At 31.3% G+C, this 20,223-nt stretch overlaps 1 protein-coding gene across 24 annotated transcripts in view; it reads left to right on the top strand.

The window, feature by feature from the left end:
- LOC145279892 (protein scribble homolog) overlaps window positions 1-20,223 on the top strand; it is a 772,271-nt gene that overhangs the window by 414,519 nt on the left and 337,529 nt on the right. For all 24 annotated transcript variants that reach the window (XM_080131386.1, XM_080131379.1, XM_080131375.1 and 21 more), the window contains 4 exons: window positions 1,582-1,659; window positions 5,560-5,682; window positions 14,332-14,409; window positions 18,564-18,656. In XM_080131386.1, coding sequence (XP_079987512.1) covers window positions 1,582-1,659; window positions 5,560-5,682; window positions 14,332-14,409; window positions 18,564-18,656 — 372 coding nt within the window. The remainder of the gene's footprint in view (window positions 1-1,581; window positions 1,660-5,559; window positions 5,683-14,331; window positions 14,410-18,563; window positions 18,657-20,223) is intronic.

Here is a 20,223-nt window from a genome sequence, read left to right as displayed (position 1 = left end):
TACTGTCTTGGGAGGATCAGAGAGACGCTGTGCACAGCTGTCTTTCTTGTGCAAGTTAGACAAATATGAACTCAATTACGAGTAGAATGGACAGGGATTCATCTGCACATTGTTCACCTTTTTTAATGACACTCTGTTATTGTTACTGCTGTGTTGCTTAACTGTTCAGTGACACTTTCCTGACATGTTGTGTTGCTAACCTATTCAATGATATTCTGTTGTTGCTACTCCACCTTGTTTTGTTTGATCGCATTAAGGAACTCGTTTGGTGCTATTGTTAGTTTGAAGCTTGTCTGACTCTTAAAGCTTGATCATATTAGTTGGGTTTAAATTGACAACCAGAATTTTATTCACATACCCAATTTTTAAGGAGTTGTTTGTGAACTTGAAAATTTCTCAGGATCATCAAAGTTTGACATCTAGCTAATTACCTGCAGAATAAACATGAACTCTACTGTGCATTGTTAACCATTTCAATGACACTCTTGATGTTACTGTTGTGTTGCTTAACTATTCAATGACACTCTGTTGACACTATTGATGGGTTGCTTACTTTTTCAAGAACATTCTGTTAGTGTTACTTTACCTTCTTTTGTTAGACTGCATGTATGGAGCATGTTTGATGGTATTGTTGGTTTCAACTTGCAAGTTGGGCACTTCATGCTTTGTCAGTTTAATGATAGTGATGTGCAAGTGTTCGATGATCATATTCATTTGGGTCAAATTTACAAAGAAAGGAGGATGGGGTCTATGCAATTTAAAAATTTGGCAGGATGATGAAAATTTGATTGTAGAGTTTGAATTATTTTACACTTATAAAAGAATTGTCTGTAAAACACAAGCAAATACATGTTAGACAAATACATGAACACAGGTGTTATCATAAACAAAATGTGGTGCAAATTGTTTCTTTTTATCCTTAGTCCAGGTTCATGCTATTAGCCATGGTAATTCCCTAGATCACATAACCAGATGCAATTGTTGAATTACTGAAAATGTATCAAAAGTAAGAGGAAACTGCATTTCAAGATGTGTTGCTGCACTAGAAGAGACATTTTGTAGCAAGTGATGGTTAAGAGATATTTGCTCTTAACAATTTTGTAGCAAGTGATGGTTAAGAGATATTTGCTCTTAACAATTTTGTAGCAAGTGATGGTTAAGAGATATTTGCTCTTAACAATTTTGTAGCAAGTGATGGTTAAGAGATATTTGCTCTTAACAAAGTTCAAGTTTGCTTCCTTTTTAGGAGTTTACAGCATGCTAGCTTGTAGATAGTAGAATGCCATCTTACTCCAATAGCGTGACCACCTTATCCCAAGCTTGGAGTAAGGTGGGCACTTCCACCAATGATTTTCAAATCCAAATTTTTATAATAGCTGCTCTGAGAAAGAAAAGCTCCTGCAAGATATTTGCAAGGATATGAAATGTTATTTTGGTCTAACTTTTACCATGAATATTTCAGAGATTGTTAATAAATACAAAAAATGTATAAAAAAAAGTGCCCATTTTACCCCAACCTCCTCTATATTATCTCTTGCTATTGTTAATATCTAATTCTTTATTTTGTGTTAATCTTTTCAGAGTGTTTTTATATCACGAGTTGCAGAAAGTGGCCCAGCTCATCAGTGTGGTGTTAAAGTGGGTGACAAATTAATATCTGTTAGTATTTCTTTGTAAATTTTTTTTCTCTTCTAGCAAAACTTTCATGTTCAAAACATAAACAAGACTTTTAGAAAGAAAACAGTGATATGGATTAATTATGCAAATTTATAATATTATTTTAAAAAGTTTCCTTTCATGAAATGAAAAATCGTCAAATAAAAAAAACTTTATATAATTTTTTTTTTATCTCGGTTGATTTTTTTATGTTAAAATATCTTGAAATATACATCAGTTTAAAAAAAAATGTGAATTTTGATGACATAAACTATAAAATCCGTTCTATCATAAAAGACTCAGGAATTTTACAATTTTTAAATAAATCCATCAGAAATGGGGAAAAATTTTATATTACAGTAAAATTTCTTTACATTAAACTACTTACATCATGTTCATCAAATTTAACAATGGTTGTTTATTACTACTTTACAATCTACAGCAACAATCAACTACAATTATCTTTATGCTGAGTTTTTTCTTAAAAGACTACTTTTTCTATTTAAAAATTATTAAAACAAACTTAATATATTAGATATGCGAATGACTTCATGAAGGTTAATGTGCATATTCCTTTCAAAAAACGCGCATTCATTAGTTATTTATTTTTTTTTAGTTTCTTACTAAATGATTACTTTTTTAAACTTATACTTGATTCTTTATGCATCATTTCTACATATTGCATAGAATTTAGGATGAAAACATTCTAGCACACGGACATGTAATATATATGAGACTTTGTCTCTTTGTGTGTATGTGCAAAACATCTCTAATAAAGTCTTCTTTGAATGTTTGAAACTATGTATATGGGGTATTTGGACCCCCAGGAACACTTTCGATTGAGTTTTTAACCTGTAAAAATAGAAGCTAAGGAGCCCAAATTAAAAAAAAAAAATAATAGTTGACCTTTGTAAGAGTAAATCAACTAACTTCTGAGCATGCATACATATACATTTTTAGCTTTAAGTCGCTTAATTTATAGCCTTTTTTATATGTCTGCTGATGGTTCAGATGGTAACAATGACGGCTGAAGTGCTAAATAACAACTAAGACTGGAACGCTGAATGTTTTGATTTTGATTCCAGTTGATGGCACTGAAACAATTTTCTAAAAACTTGTGAAATCATTTATATATGTTGGGTACAATATAATAATCAATAGAGAATTTACTCTAATAATAAATACAAAATCTGCATGAATTAAAATATCATATTTATGTGTATTTTATGGCTGGTCAATGCGGGCGGCCTGCTAGTATATATTATGGAAATTTCTCCAGACAAGGTATGAGGCAACCTGATGTTTAAAAAATTATTTTTTTCTTAAATTAAAAAAATATATACCGCTTTTTTCTACATATCAGAATCTCATTATGTTCATCAAAAAGGTTGTTTATTAATTTTATGAACAAACAGTTAATTTCATCACAATGATTGTTACTACTTTATAGTGAACAATCACAACTTTGTCTTATATATATATATATATATATATATATATATATATACTAGCGGGGGTCTTTGGCATTGCCTGGGCGTGGAGAGGTTTTATGGTAGAGTATTGAGAAACGGAGCCTTAAAAAAATGTTTCAAAACGCTGTAAAAATAAAAAATAGCAAGTACCCATGCGAGGCAGGCTTGAACCTGTAATATTATGAGGAAAAGAAAGTGAAAAAAAAGCAAATGGTTTAGTCGCTGCGCCCACTGTGACATATGACGACGCTGCCGTTTCAAATAAACTTAGTCGTTCAGGTCTCTATGGACAAACTTATCTTTAGTTGACCTTTGACAACTAAATATTTTCGTCTACTAGCCAAATGTAAAAGTTACTAGCCAAACCCACATGATTTTTAGAATATGACATCCTCATTCTGTGACAAGTATGTACATCATAAAGATTTTTTTTTTTAATAAGTGTAATTCTCAATATAAAACAAATTTTATGTTGATACTTGGAAGTATAAACATTCTAATTTCTTCAGATATTTTTTAAATAGCCTTTGTTAAAAAAAATATTGTTCTATTAAACTTTTATTGTTTAAATAATTTAATTTTGTTTGTTTTATAAGAAAAAAAAATTGAAAAGATATTTTTCACTCAGTAGAGAGTTTTGGAAGATTGTCAGTGCCAAAAGATAAGCGTTTCATTATTTCTAATCGCCACTTTGAAAAATCACTCGCAAATGTTTCACTCACAATGTCATTGCCCTGTATTTTCAATGTATATGATGACTTTGCAAAAATGTTGACGAAAAAACTGACTACTCCTTGTAAAAAACGGCCATGTTGACAGTTAAAGGATTAATGTTTTTATTCAATTTTTGGATATTTGTCATCTGAGAGACTGATCTTTCAAACGATACCAATTTTGTCAGTGTTTGCACATGTTGAAAGTTTTTGATAGACACACACACACACACACACACATTTTACCGTTTATCTATATATATATATATATATATTATAAAGCTCCCCTCTTTGGTAGAGCACTCTCGTAAATTATCTTACTCGCTACTTAATTTAGCTGAAATAATGCGAAGCTCGCGATTTGTTTACAAACAAACGTTTGAGCCCTCTACGAGTAGCGGACGGATGTTTATTTAAATAATCGTTCGGACAGGTTAATTTCGGCCACCGATTCCGTAGTCAAGGGGTAGAACTGCCGACTGTCATCACGACGGTTCTAGGTTCGATCCTCGGCTTGGGAGAGGTGTTAGTCTAGCGGCACTGATGAGTTGTGAAACAACGAAACAGGTCTGTATGTCGATGACTAAAAATATATTTTATAAAGCTCCCCTCTTTGGTAGAGCACTCTCGTAAATTATCTTACTCGCTACTTAATTTAGCTGAAATAATGCGAAGCTCGCGATTTGTTTACAAACAAACGTTTGAGCCCTCTACGAGTAGCGGACGGATGTTTATTTAAATAATCGTTCGGACAGGTTAATTTCGGCCACCGATTCCGTAGTCAAGGGGTAGAACTGCCGACTGTCATCACGACGGTTCTAGGTTCGATCCTCGGCTTGGGAGAGGTGTTAGTCTAGCGGCACTGATGAGTTGTGAAACAACGAAACAGGTCTGTATGTCGATGACTAAAAATATATTTTATATATATATATATATATATATATATTCTCTAATCCAAGTGACCATTGTTTTGAGATAAAGAGAATACTGACTCTCCTGCTGGGGTGGGAGATTGAAAAGTTAACATTAAAGACTTTACATCATGTCGGGTATTAATTTTCTCAACTTGGTGTTGTAAAGTGCAAAATAAAGAGGAGAAAGAAGAGCAAGAAAATGTTCAAAAAGGTGCATAATTTTTTACATAAGACAGAAAGTCGAATATTTTCATTTAATTTGGTGAAATATGTTTTTAAAGGCCTCATTAAAGTGAAAATGCTTCTCTGATAGTTTCCAACCTCTTTTACCTCACTTCGGAAAGATATATTAATAAAGTGACTGTTAAGAGATGAATTTTCTTGTGTATCAAATGATGTAATCTTTATCAGAATTTTAGAAATGAAAAAGTCTAATTTACATTATTTCTAATCTGAGTGATGTCTGCATGTCATTTATTATTAGAACATTTTTCATGTTGATCTTAAAAATTTGACAAATATATCTGAAAGTATGAACAGTGGATTAATAAGAATAGTCTACTTTTAGATTAAATAAAGTTTACAATTTTCAATAAATACGTGATGTCTTTTAAGAATTACAAGCTTCGCTTTATTTAATCTATAGGAAGTTCAAGCATTGAAACCTTGTAAATGTTAAATTATGGGAAAAGAAAATAACTCATCTAGACATGATCTGTAATGTTCTTTTTTTTTTCGTGATAAAAACAATTTCAAAGATATTATGTATGGTTTACTCACTGTTTTGTATTCATTTTATTATAGGTCAATGCCGTCTCTCTGGAAGATGCTGACCACTACAAAGCTGTTGAAGTTCTGAAGAATAGTGGTTACGACATTACTCTTGTAGTAGCAAGAGAACGGCCCATAACCCGTCCAGATAATATGGTTAGTTTCACTTCTTACTCAAAAAGGCATTTTTTTTTAAAGTTTAATAAAAGCTTTATTAGTGATTAAATAATGATTAGCATTCACAAGAAATGTTTACTACTGCCTTTTTCTGTTTAACATTTAAATTCTTGCAAATAAAATTCCTATTAACTCAGTTGGATTTTTACAGTTGCAGAGACAATGTGGCTTAAGATCACTGACAAGTTCAAACTATTTGAATATTTATTTTTTACTGACTAAAATTATACAGGTCTTAGTCATTATAATTAGCAATACACATGAAAAAATTTAAATCGCTTAAAATATTTCAATATTGGTATATATAGAAAGAGCTTGATAAGCTAAGAAAGAATCTTTTTAAATTTCTAAAATCCAATTAAAATCAAGGAAGTTATGACTATTTTTATGCCCTGTGTGTTTGGATATTTTCCCCTCTTTAAGACCATATGCGTTTTGTCACATTTTTTGCACTACTTTTTCAGTAAAAATGCAATATCTTTGTTAAAACACAAGACTAAGCAATGAAATTTGCCATATAAGTGTATATTTGTGCAAGGAATCTGAATATGCTATTGAAAATCTCCAGAAATTAATGGTTTCCAAATAATCTGCAGTAAATGCACATAAATATGCTGTGATTGCTTAAAAATGCCATGTATTCATTAAAAGAAAAGAAGTTAGAGAACTCAAAGTTTAGTTGTAATGCATTTTATGTGCCAAAAACTGAAATCGAAATCTAGGATTGGTTAAAAATGAATATATTGAAATATTTCTTTGGTATTATTGTAGATTAATACCTTCTGTTACCCCTCCCCATCTGACCACCTCTCCAAAATATGTGATTCTACCTTTATAGACAATTGCATGTGAACAACTTGAAAAACTTTAATAAAAGATAAACAAAAATTATTTTAGAATTTAATGTAAAATGATTTCCCATTTAGAATCATTTGAGCGCTTTAGGGAAGTTACCCCCCCCCTTTTTTTTTCCTATGATAGATAAATCCTGGGTGTTTTTTTTTTTGCTTGTTTGTTTTCTAAAAGGCAATTATGCGTGGTTTTAAGAGGATCTTTGTGCAATTATGAGAAGGTAGGGAGGTTGCCACTCTGACTTTGGGTTAATGATAGGGCTAAGGAAAATTATGTGTGAACATCCTGAAGACTTGATAGAAACAAAACAACAACAATTTTAGAATTTAGAGTGGGGGTTGGTTTTACATAAATGTAAAATAATTCACCATTTCAAAACGATCCTAACGTTTTAGGAAAGTTGACCAATTTATTGGGGGGGGGGTAATCATGTGCACTTTTCTTCAAACGTTTTTATGCTTTTTTTACGTTTATATGAGCTCACAGGGGAAGTTTGTTTAGTGGAGAGCTCAGCCACTTGTACTTAGCGTTATTGTTAAGGCTAAAGGTTTTAGGAGGAGGCTTCTCACTTGTACCTAAGATTAGACAAAGAATTAAGCGAGTTTTTTTTAAGAGGGTGTTTGATACCCATTGTGAAACTTTACAAGAATTATGACAAACAGACAAAAATAAATCTTATTTAAAAAAGTGACGTCCCTCTAGCAGAAAACATGAGGCTTTGAAATATATCAAGTATTTAAATTCTATTTAAATATAAAAAAAGAAACAAGTTTTGCTAAAGCTGGCAAATTGTTAAAAATTTGAATTAATGTTATTTTGGTTTTTAATTAAATTTCATGTCTTTTCCTACGATTGTTATTTTTTAACTGAGCACCTCCAACAAATATTTAAATATTGATTATATATATATATATATTTTTAATAATCGGGTAGATTAGTCTCCATTCGATAATAATTCACTGAAAACATTTTTTAAGGGACGAAAATTAGAAGTGTGTGTACCGTTCGTAAACGTGAACCAAAACATCATATTTCACATTCTCGCTTAAAATATTTTAAAATTTACTACTCCCCAATTTTTAAAAATATTTGTATGGTTGATAACAAAATAGCTCTAACTTGTAAGAATTTTTTTATAACCAGATATTCAATTAAAAAAAAAATCGATTTGGAATAAAAATAAACAAAAACAAACGTCTGTTTACACCATGTTATCACTGCTGCTGCTGCTATAGCTACTATCACTAATACTACAGAAGCCTTGATTCAAATTCATAACGATTTTTTCAGATATTATGTTTTTAAATTGCTACATACCACTAGAGAAAACACTGTCCAATCATCTTTTTAACGAATAAACATAGTAAAAAGATTGTTTTATTTAATAGTGAGTGTCAGAACAAATTTTTTTTCAAAATTTTCAATACTCACCATTTTGAAATCTTTTTTTTAACACAACAAAAAAACGAGTGGTCAAATGAATTTCAGACACTCAAATGATATCTCTTTTGGCTAATTTCCAAATTTCATAAAAGAATTCTTTACAGAAACACGGTACGAATGTTTAGAAATCAGGGGCGGTCGTTACAAAAACTTACCGAAAATGCTGTTTTATGATGTTTACATTTTTATCACCTTATTTGCTTAAAACTCTAAAAATATATAATGTATGTTATTGTTTACTAATTCATTTGAAAGTATATTCATTTCTGAACAAAACGGTGGTATTTTGAAGACTTAAAGTGCTTTGGTTTTTAAAATATGATTATTTTAGCAGAAACCCCTTGAAATCTGTGATTATTATACAGTGCCACGAAAAAATATTGGATACATTACATTTTTCTTCATAACTTTAATTAGGGTTCAAGATTTTAACTAAAATTTGGTTAGTATATTCCTATTACTATTCTAACTAATATCTGGGGTAGTAATTACAAAATTAAAGTTTAGAAAATTTATATTAAAGGAAAAATATAAATCAACTAACGCAAAAGTATTGGATACATTGATTTAATATTTGGTTGCATAGCCTTTATTGCGTTCAACAGCTTCCAATCGTTTTCTTTAGTTGCACACATGTTTTTTGCAAAGATATGCAGATATTTTGCGCCATTCTTCTTTGCAGAACTGCTCTAGTTGGTGAATATTTTGTGGATTCCTCTTGTGAAAATTGATCTTGAATATTTTCTCACAAATTTTAAATTGGGTTGAGGTCTGGAGACTGACTGGACCAAATAAGAACGTCAATTCCGTAATTTCTAAGCCATTCTTTGGTTAGTTTGGCAGTATGCTTGGGATCATTGTCCTGCTGAAACACGAAATTGCTATAATGTCCCAACAAATCAGCAGATTTCTGGAGGTTTTTCTCCAAAATCTCCCTGTACATACGTCCATTCATTCTATCATTGATGATTTCTAGTTCACCAGTACATTTGAATGAAAAACACTCCCATACTATAATCGAACGACCGCCAAACTTTACCGTAAGAATGGTATTCTTTTTGTTATAGGGGGTGCCATTTTTATGCTATACATGTGTTGCTGTGTTTCTTCCAAAGATTTTGATTTTCATTTCGTCTGACCAGATTACCTTGTTCCAAAATTCTTGGGGTTGTTCCCTATATGTTTTAACATAATTCAAACGTGGTCTGACATGTTTAAGCTTCAATAATGGAACTTTTCTTGGGGACCTTGATACAAAATCTGCACGATTTAGAACTGTACTGATTGTATCCTTGCTCACATTAATCCAAGCTTCTCTGAGGTCGGTTTGAATTTCACCACGAGTAAGGAAAGTTTTTTTTTGTGCCTTTCTGCTGACCCACCTTGATTTTTTTTCATTTAATTTCCTTGGTCGACTACATCTTGGAAGATTTGCAACAGCTTCACCAGGGTTTTTAAAATTTCTAATAACGTTTCCAACTGTACTAAGTGGTAGATTAAGTTCCCTTGATATTATTCGATACTCTTTCCTTCTTTGTGCTTATTAATGATGTTTTGACAAATGTTTATTGACAACTCTTTAGTTTTAGGAATTTTTATAAATGAACTGGTTGACTTTGAAGGAGTGAGCCCAAACTGGAAAATTATTTTAATATAAATTTCTCTGATTGGTCAGTGATAACTCATTTGTATTATTGCAACATGCTAAGCAAAAGTCATTTAAATTTATTTAAGAAAAATAATTTTTTAAAAGTGTATCCAATACTTTTGCGTTTGTTAATTCATATTTTTCCTTAAATATAAACTTTCTAAACATGAATCAATAAATGAAAATGAACTAGAAAATTTAATAAAACAACTACCTCCACCATTCTTCTAGGAGACTTTAACTGCCACAGTACGTTATGGGGACGCGAAGTCACAAACTCAAAAGGAAACAAAATTGAACAATTAATTAACAAAAATAATTTGTGCCTTCTCAATCAAAAAAATCCCACATACTTAAACCCAACAAACGGATCAACTAGTGCCATTGATCTTACCATGTGTGATCCATCAAGCTTCTTGGATTATACATGGAGCACTTACGAAGAACCCTGTGGAAGTGATCACTTCCCCATTATAATCAATTACAGTAACTCCATCCAAAACCGCATACCCAGGTGGAACACAAACAAAGCCAACTGGGCCGAATTTAAAGAACTTTGTTCACTAAAACTAACAGAACATCAAATCCAAACAATAGAAGAATTCACGGAAATACTCATAACAATAGCCAAAAAATGCATACCCAAAAATTCTCCTCCTGAAAAAAAACAAACAAACCATGGTTCAATCCAGAATGTAAAACGGCCATTAGACAGAGAAAGGCAGCCTTAAGAAAATTTAAAAAACAACCCACAACGAACAACTTAATAGAATACAAACACCAAAGAGCTAAAACTCGAAAAACAATTAAAGAATGCAAAAGATCCTGCTGGCAACAATTTGTCAACAAAATCAACATCACCAGTAAACCCAAAACTGTCTGGGAAATGATTAGGAAAATAACTGGAAAATATAATCCGAATCCAATCAAACACCTTCTCACAAATAAACAGAAAATAACTGATAAAAAAGATATTGCTAACACACTAGCTAAAACCTTTGCCGGAAACTCATCAAAACACTACAATAGACAATTCCAAATACTTAAGAAACATGAAGAAAAGTACAAAATGAACTTTAACTCCAAAAACCAAGAGCCTTACAATGAAATCTTCTCACTCAATGAACTAGAAACCACCATAGAAAAATCTCATAACTCAGCTGTAGGACCAGATGAAGTGCACTACAGCTTCCTTAAAGAAATTCCACTCAAATCACTAAAACTCCTCCTCAAAATTTATAATAAAATATGGGAAACAAAAGATTCCCCAACTTCATGGAAAAATGCAACAGTAATCCCAATACCCAAACTGGGAAAAGATACATCAAACCCAGAAAACTACAGACCAATAGCTCTCACAAGTTGCCTATGCAAAACGTTCGAAAGAATGATTAACTACCGTCTTATATGGTATCTAGATGACAACAAAATAATTTCTGAAATCCAGTGTCGATGCCAAAAAAATCGAGGATGTATAGACCACATCACTAACCTTGAAAATTATATCAGAGAAGCATTTATCAATAAGGAACACGTAACATCTGGGGGGTTTTTTCGATCTTGAGAAAGCATATGAAACTACCTGGAAACACGGTATCATAAAAGATCTCCACAACATCGGACTAAGAGGCAGATTACCTGAATTCATAAAAAACTTCCTTACAGACAGATCTTTCCAAGTTCGCATAGACTCAACTTTATCAGACCCACAAAATCAAGAAGAAGGAGTGCTCAAGGTAGCATATTATCAACAACTATCTTTAACATAAAAATCAATAACATTATAAAAGAACTCTCTCCTGATATGCATAGCTCCTTATATGTAGATGATTGCTCAATCAGCTACAGATCTAAATACACTCACACTATTGAAAGAAAACTACAACATAACATAAATAAAATTAATAAATGGGCAACTAAAAATGGTTTCAAATTCTCCAAAACTAAAACAAAATACATCCATTTCTGTAACCAACGCAAACTCCACCCTGACCCAACCTTACAGATTGAAGGCGAAAAAATTCCATTCGTAAATGAACACAAGCACCTGGGAATCATTTTTGACAAAAAACTAAATTTCATTCCACACATCAATCACATCAAAACGAAATGTAATAAAGCATTACAACTCCTACGAGTCATCGCCCATACAGATTGGGGAGCTGACAAGAACACACTACTCAAACTATATAGAGCATTAATTAGATCAAAAATAGATTATGGTAGCTTCATATATCAATCCACCAGAAAGTCATATCTAAAAACCCTCAACATAATATGCCACTCCTGACTAAGACTTGCACTAGGATCATTTCCAACCTTCCCTGTAGAAAGCCTGTATGCAGAAGCACATGAAACTCCTCCAATGCTTAGAAATTAAAACCTTGGTCTAAAATACTACACAAAACTTACAGCCAACCCCACAAACTCAGCACACAATAGCACTTTAAATCCAAACCGTAAACACCTTTTCGACCAAAAAGAAAATGCTATCAAAACCTTTGGACTAAGAATAAAATCAATCTCCAAAGAAGCAAGTCTACCCATAACTAAAATTCACAAAACTGTCCTCCCTGGAAAATCGTATCCCCTAACATCGACCTAAGTTTAAGTAAATATGAAAAGAAACATACTCTTCCAATAACTTATCATGATTATCTCGATAAAATCAAAGAAAAGTATCCAGACCACACACACATCTATAAAAATGGGTCTAAACAAAATAACGCAACAGCCAGTGCAGCAATACTCAATAAATCAATCAAAAAACAATCAAACCTCCCAAAAGAAACCTCAATCTTCAGTACTGAAATACATGCTCTAATCCTAGCTCTCACACTCGCCTCCAATAACAAAAAAACAAATTTATAATCCTTTCAGACTCCCAATCTACTCTAAAAGCGATTAAAAATAGAAAGATAGACAACCCCCTAATCGCAAAATTACTCCAAAAATTAACTGAACTAAACAGTAAAAAAGAAATCATTTTCTGCTGGATACCGAGCCATTCCGGTATTAAAGGTAATGAATTAGCAGATTCTGCAAAACGCCTTAAATCTCCCAATCGATGCAAATTTTAAAATTCCATACATAGATCTAAAAAGATGTATCAACGCATATACAACAGAGAAATGGCAAACCTACTGGAATGAACACCCTAACAACAAACTTCACGAAATCATGCCAAAAAACAAGAACAAAATACGAAACTAAACAGAAAAGAAGTCAAACTAACAAGAATAAAAATAGGCCATACTCACTTAACCCACTCATATCTCCTTAAAAAAAGAAAGCCAACCCATCTGTATACCTTGTCAAACATCACTCACAGTCAAACACATATTAATTGAATGAACTGATTTTGTAACAGTAAGAAATCGATTCTACAAAGAAAACAATATTAAAGAGTTATTTGATAAAAACAATCCCCACACCATACTCTCATATCTTAAAAAAATTGGCCTTTATAAAAAATTTAAAATGAACCCTTTATACAAAGGTCTTGGATATGACCTAAAACTATATCCGATGGTGAGGCCCCAGCTTGCGGGCCTTCGGGAGTGTGGAGCCACCCTTTAATTGCCATTGCTCCCAGGTCCACTCTGACCCGGAGTGGTAGTACCTGTTAGGGTCCCAACTATGGGTTAAATAGAATCTGACTTAAAAAAAAAACAAATTACTCCATTAAAAATCGTTCCTCAAAATAACTAGATTCGGCATTAAATAAACTGAAAAAGGTTGATATGCCGTAAAACAAAAACAACCAACTTATTTGCGTAACAAGGTTATAATAAACACAAACCTCTTTATTTATGTGTATATATATTTGTTTAAAAAATTTTGCCTACCAAACTCCTCTGACAATTTTTGGTCTACAAACATGAAACTTTATATTTGGGTTTTAACCAGGGAAAATTGGCGCAAAAGTGTGAAAATGTAAAAAATGGTATTTGCCAGGTGAAGGTCGAACGACGACATTACAAATATGCATGCGTAACGTAATAGCTATTAGTTCGTGTTTTAATTTTTAACCTTGTAGCAAACATGTCTTCATAGCTCAAGCATTAACATGAAAAGAAAAAGTAAATTGTAAGCTAAACATTTTGGTTTTGATTCTCAGTGGTGGCGCACAAGTCATGTTTTTTTGTTTTTTTTTTCACTTTTTAAATCATTACTATATATTGGGTCCAATATAATAATAAATGCAAAATCTGCATTAATTATTGGGAATGCTAGGTAGCCTGCTAGTACATATATATATATATATCAATTGCTATGTATTCCATAGTTGCCTAATGTTTCTAAATTCCGAAAAAAATCATTCAATTATGTGATTGATTAAATAAGCACTATTTTATTTCCAAGTACATTTTGTAGAATAAATTTAAATTATTTGTTGATTTGAAAAAAATATATGCATATAAAAGAATATAATAGTAAAAATGAGTGTATTGTTATTCTACTGGAAAGCACCAGAAATATTCGATTATTATGATTTCATAATTGTGCCTCCATTGTTGTAAATTTTTGAGAGGAGTGAAAAAATTTTCTTACCACTCTGTATGTTGAGTGTTATATTTTCCTTTCATTTGATTTCTATCCAAACAACTACCAAAAAATTAAAGCAAGTTTAAACAATGTTTTTGTTTTAAATAATTCATTAATGGTTAATTCTTTTTTCTTAGATGGCCGAGGAGGAAGATAATACTGGTATTGCCACTGTAAGTTTTACGGAAGAACCAGAAATGGAAGTTTATGGCGAGGTAAGTGCCTTTTTTTTTTAAATCTATTTTTGTCTTGATTATTAGGAAATGATTGTACATCTGTTAAATATTCCTGAGTCACAATACATTCAATATTTCTAAGCTTATTCTCATTGGATCATTATTTTTTTTATTCCAAATCATAATCTTTTCATTACTTCTAATTGTTCTGTTGGTGATGATCCCATGATAAAATATACCAGAGCATTACAACAATAAAGGTGTATCTAATAAGAAAGTAAAATGAAAAATTTGATACAAGAAAATATTAAATTATGTAGAGTAATTGATGAAATTAATAAGGACATAGTTTTAGAAAGATGAAGATATGTTTTTTTTTATTATTATTTATGCGTATGGCTTTAAAGTACATTCAGTGGTGAGGCCTCCACTAGATAACTTTGACGAGTGTGGCATCACCTTATGTTTCTAGGTTCATTCTGACTTGGATTCCTAATATCTCTAAGGTCCTATCTTTCTGTGTTCAATAGATTCTGCAGAGGGTAAAAGTCCCTAAACGGGGCCACCCGTTGGTCGTAGGTGGCGACTCATAATGTTCTAGAATGGGATTCTGGTAGCTGAGCACCTCACGACCCGGATTCAAGTGGCCATTAGTTTGCAACACTCCACTTTGACCAACCCAATCAATTGGCTAGTCATGCCAAGCCCTAATAACAGTAAACCCTCACAAAAAGATAAATACAAATACATCACACACAAGCACATATACAAAAAAAAAAAAAAAAAAAAATGCATACTGATACTAGAAAGGGACAATCAGATAGTGAAACCAGATGCTACCGACAAATACCTTTATTATACTTTGCTGAGGCCAAGGAAATCATCACAAGCAACTACACTCACTATTTGAGTATATCATCCTTGTATCCCTGATATTCTTGGGCAGATGGGTCCCCCCGACCCTTTCCCAATATAGGGCTCTGAGGAGAATGGGGAGCAAGGATGATGAAAAAAATACTTCATATGGCAAAAATATCAAAAGACCCCATCCAAATTCAAACACAGAATGCGATGAAGATGAAAATACAATCTTTCCTGAATATATAATCTTAGAATTGCAAGACAATACACAAATAATCAAAACATTTCCATTCTTAATTGAAAAAATTATAAACAAAAACCTAAACACAAAGCAAATAAAAAAAATTACAAAATGGAACCTTACTCGTACAACTATCTACTAAAAATAGTGCTGAAAAATTTTAACATGGACAAAGTTCCATGATGTAAACATCAAAACCTACCTTCACAAAACCCTCAATACCTCAAAAAGAGTTATAAAATCTCTAGAATTAAACAACTTCTTCCTAAAAGAAATAAAAACAAACCTAATAAACCAGAAAGTTATTGACACTAAAAGAATTACAATAAAAAGAAATAAATAGTAAACACATATATATTAACCTTCAATACTCCCACCAACTGAAATCAAAATTGGATATATTAATGTTAAAGTAGAAACATATACCCCCCAGACTACTTTCTTGTCCAAACTGCCAAAAATTTGGCCACTACAAAGAATGCTGCACCAGGAAAAACAGTATGCCCAAAATGTAGCAGTAATGAACACCAGGAAACAAAATGCCCAAACTGTGATGAGAACCATCCAGCATACTCACCTCTGCCAAAATGGATCAAAGAAAAAAGAATAAATACATTAAAATATACAAAAAACAAAAGCTTTACCAAAGCCAGAAAGATCATTGAATCAGCCACCATCGCAGAACCAGCTAGATTGTATGCAGGCGCAACCAAAAACAACAGAAAACACAGGAATCACTACCCTAATAAAAACACTTCAAGAATTAGTTGAGGCATTACGGGCCACCTTATGGCAACTACTGTCAACTCAAACTGTACTTGAAAATAACTCCCAAACAGCCAAAAGTAAAATCTCACCAGACCTCAAAAAACTGAACACAACTTTCAAATAAAAAACCCTTGGAAACTAACAACATCCCAAAACCAAATGAACAAATGCCTAGTACACTCCAAGTAAAGAAAAAATCAAATCTCTCACCAACCAAACAGAAAATAAATGAAAAATCCAAAAAAGACAGATCTCACTCCACATCAAAAACAAGAACTACAGACTAGAATAAATTTTAAACCTTGAAAACAATAGAAATAGACAGCATAATCAAATATTAGAAAACAACCACCAATAACTCAATAAGACAAAAGGAAATCAAATATGTAAAATTAAACTATGGCCAACAAAATAATCCAGTGGAATTGCAAAGGTATAAAAGCTAAACTGAATGAATTACTTCTACTAATATCCGATCTATGCTCCACGATAATATGCCTACAGGAAACCTTTTTTCAAACCATCTGAAAATATCAATCTCCAAAGCTTCGCTGAATACAACCACACAACAAATAACCCAAATAGAGCTTCTGGAGGAACATCCATTCTCATTAACAAAACCACAGAACAAAGCCAAATAAATCTACAAACTAACTTACAGGCAATTGCTGTCACAACCACCCTACATAGAACGGTCACAATCTGCTCCATCTACCTGCCTCGAAATGACCCCGTAGATGAAACTGAAATAGAAAAACTTATCAACCAACTCCCTCCTGCCTTTATTATTATTATTAGGTGACTTTAACAGTCATAATGTTAGTTGACACAGACACAGACAGAAAAGGAATCATTATAGAAAATATTATCAACAACAACCTATGCATATGTAATGACAAAAAAACAACCTTTATTCACTCTGCTGCAGACTCGAAATCAGCAATTGATTTCTCTATAAGTGATCCTTATTTTGACATCAAATTTATTGTCAAAAACAGCAAACTGCAACAATCCATGTAAAAAGACAGAAGCTATTTATATGCCATCTTTTTAAATCTGAACATGCCAGGCATCATCACAATCATTTGCTTTTCTTCTCTTTAGATGACACATTTTTTCGCTTGGTGTGGGAGTGAAAAATTTGAAAGGTTAATTTAAATTCACATTCATGATGTTGTATGCCAAAAATTTGAAAGGTTAATTTAAATTCACATTCATGATGTTGTATGCCAAAAATTTGAAAGGTTAATTTAAATTCACATTCATGATGTTGTATGCCAAAAATTTGAAAGGTTAATTTAAATTCACATTCATGATGTTGTATGCCAAAAATTTGAAAGGTTAATTTAAATTCACATTCATGATGTTGTATGCCAAAAATTTGAAAGGTTAATTTAAATTCACATTCATGATGTTGTATGCCAAAAATTTGAAAGGTTAATTTAAATTCACATTCATGATGTTGTATGCCAAAATCAAGGGGTTTTTTTACATTCTCTGTTGCTTATGTACAGATTTAATATTTAGAGAAGCTCTTTGTTGCTAAGTGTTGAGAATCTCATCATTATCGTGGTTAGAAGTCATTAAACATGCTTCAAATGTACAGTATCTCCTGGATAATAAGAATTCACTGCTTGGATGGCTGACTCATTAATGGGCTATACTAGAATTATGTATACATGGATGGAAAGTGTTTGCCATTAAGTTGAAAAAGTATCTCTGGATCAACTGGAAAATCTGACTCCTTTTCATTACCATCTTCATACAATACTAAGGGCCTTCACATGGGTTACAATATTGAGTGGCTGAGAAGGAAAACCTGATATAGGGAGCAATAGGATGATGACTTCATTTTGCAGACTTCAGCGCTAAATCCCAGTTTGAAAACTAAATTTTGTTTAAATTATTCTGGACTTGATCATAGTTACTTTTATGTGGTACCAGTTTCACATCATCCATAAAGAGACAGGATGGCATATCATTTTTATACTTCATCCACAAATTTTAGATTTGGAAGAATTTCATTTAAAATATTTTTCTTTTTTTTTGTAAAATCCATCAACAATTTTTTTCTTTGTATGTGAACAATAATGGATTTTAAATGGTAATAGATTACATGAGTTGTACTAATGAAGAAGCAACAACAATGGTGTGATATAAAGGGGAGGTATCTGCTCTTTATATTAAATTATTTTTGTGTAAGAAAGTTTACTGAAATGCATACATCCAATTATTGTTTAAAATGGTTATATTATCTGCACAAGAAGTGGAACAAAATCTATTTAGTTTCAGTGGAATACTACATTTCCATTATTTATTTCAGACAATTTCTACAGTATTGACAAGAGATCAGAATGGTTTGGGATTCAGTATTGCTGGTGGTAGAGGTGCCACACCCTTTAAGGCAAATGACCATGTATGTATTTGAATTTTATGAGTTTTTCATTTTAAAATTTGATCTTTGAATTGCATGAAAGCCTTTAGTATTATCTATATTGATATAAAATCTGTTTATTTCTACAAAAACACTTTGGACATCATATCTTCTACTCATTTAGTGCACACATCTATTATCGACATAATTTTTTTGCCTACATTTTATTTTTTTAAGATCTCTTCTAATAAATCTTATGTAAGAACTGATTATCATAAGTACAAGATAAACTGAGATTTAAAGAAACAAAAATATTTTTAACTACAAAACTATTCTATATATTACCAGGATATTGAGATGTAACAAAACTTGTCCATTGTTTAAAGATTTTTAAAAAAGATTATCAAATTTATTTAATCGATAATGTTGTTCTCATTCTTCTCTATGACTGAATTCCACCTGTTAAAAAGCATTTTATTACCATGTTCATAATATTTCTTATTTTTACTTTCCCTTTCAGTTCAAAAACTAACATTTTAATTTCTTTTCAATCGTCAAATGATTATGAAAGCTTCTAAAAATATGGTTCCAGAGAATATGGTAGACAATATCTAATACCCAAAAGCATTTGTTATGGATATAAAGTTATTCATGCAGTGTAAAATGTTATGATGAAGGATTATGCAAGATGTGCATCACCTATCACCCACAGATTACTATCTCTTTAAAAGTTTTCAAACTCATTTGAGTGAATTAAAGGTTACTTTAAGAGAAATTGAGAATAAGTTTATGCTTTCAGTTCAGAATGTAATAAATTTTAGGGAATGAGCATTAAAAATCTTGCTAACATATGAGAAAAATAGTAATCACATTTCTATTGAATTTCATATGGTATGTGTGTTTTTTAATGTTTTATTTCAATCATCGAAATGGACAGGACTCTTGTTACAGATATTTTAATATGAAAATTTCTAATCTTTTCTTATAAATATATTTTCAAAAGATTATTCGTTTTTTAAAAATGCTATTTAAATAATTTTTTAAATAAATTTGTTTTATTTTGTAAGTAAATGAAGAAATTGTTGAACATTTACCAAGTAAAATTATATCCACAAATATCAAATCTTTGAAAAAAAATATTTTTCCATTTTTACAAGGAAATTCTCTATTAACTTTCAGCTTTTATAATAAGCATAATCTAATAATTTATTTTTTAAAGTTTTTCTTATTCTATTGGTTGTGGCTTCTTTCGTATTTTTTGTTTGAAAAAGTTCCAATGTTAGAAAAATATTTTGTAAGATAACGAATTGCTTCACTATTGAATTTCATTAAAAGGCTTTGATTTTTTATATTTTTTCTAATGTATTCCCTCAATTATTTTATAAACTATAAAATCACTGAAGTTTTCCAATTTTATAATATAACTAGTTCCATTTTTGCTTCATCAGTTTTAAAATGAAATATCTACCTATTGATATTTAAAACTACAATCATATTTTCTCTGCTTATTTAAATTTAACTTTTTTTATTTCTGCATTTTTGAGTATTTTTTACATTTTTTTCTGAAATTTTCATTGCACTTATAAAACAAAATATTTTTATTGATTTT

Source organism: Euprymna scolopes, chromosome 7 (assembly GCF_053919585.1).
Source record: "Euprymna scolopes isolate OS-2025 chromosome 7, ASM5391958v1, whole genome shotgun sequence".
NCBI classification, from domain to species: Eukaryota; Metazoa; Mollusca; class Cephalopoda; order Sepiida; family Sepiolidae; genus Euprymna; species Euprymna scolopes.
This window is presented reverse-complemented; position numbering and strand designations above follow the sequence as displayed.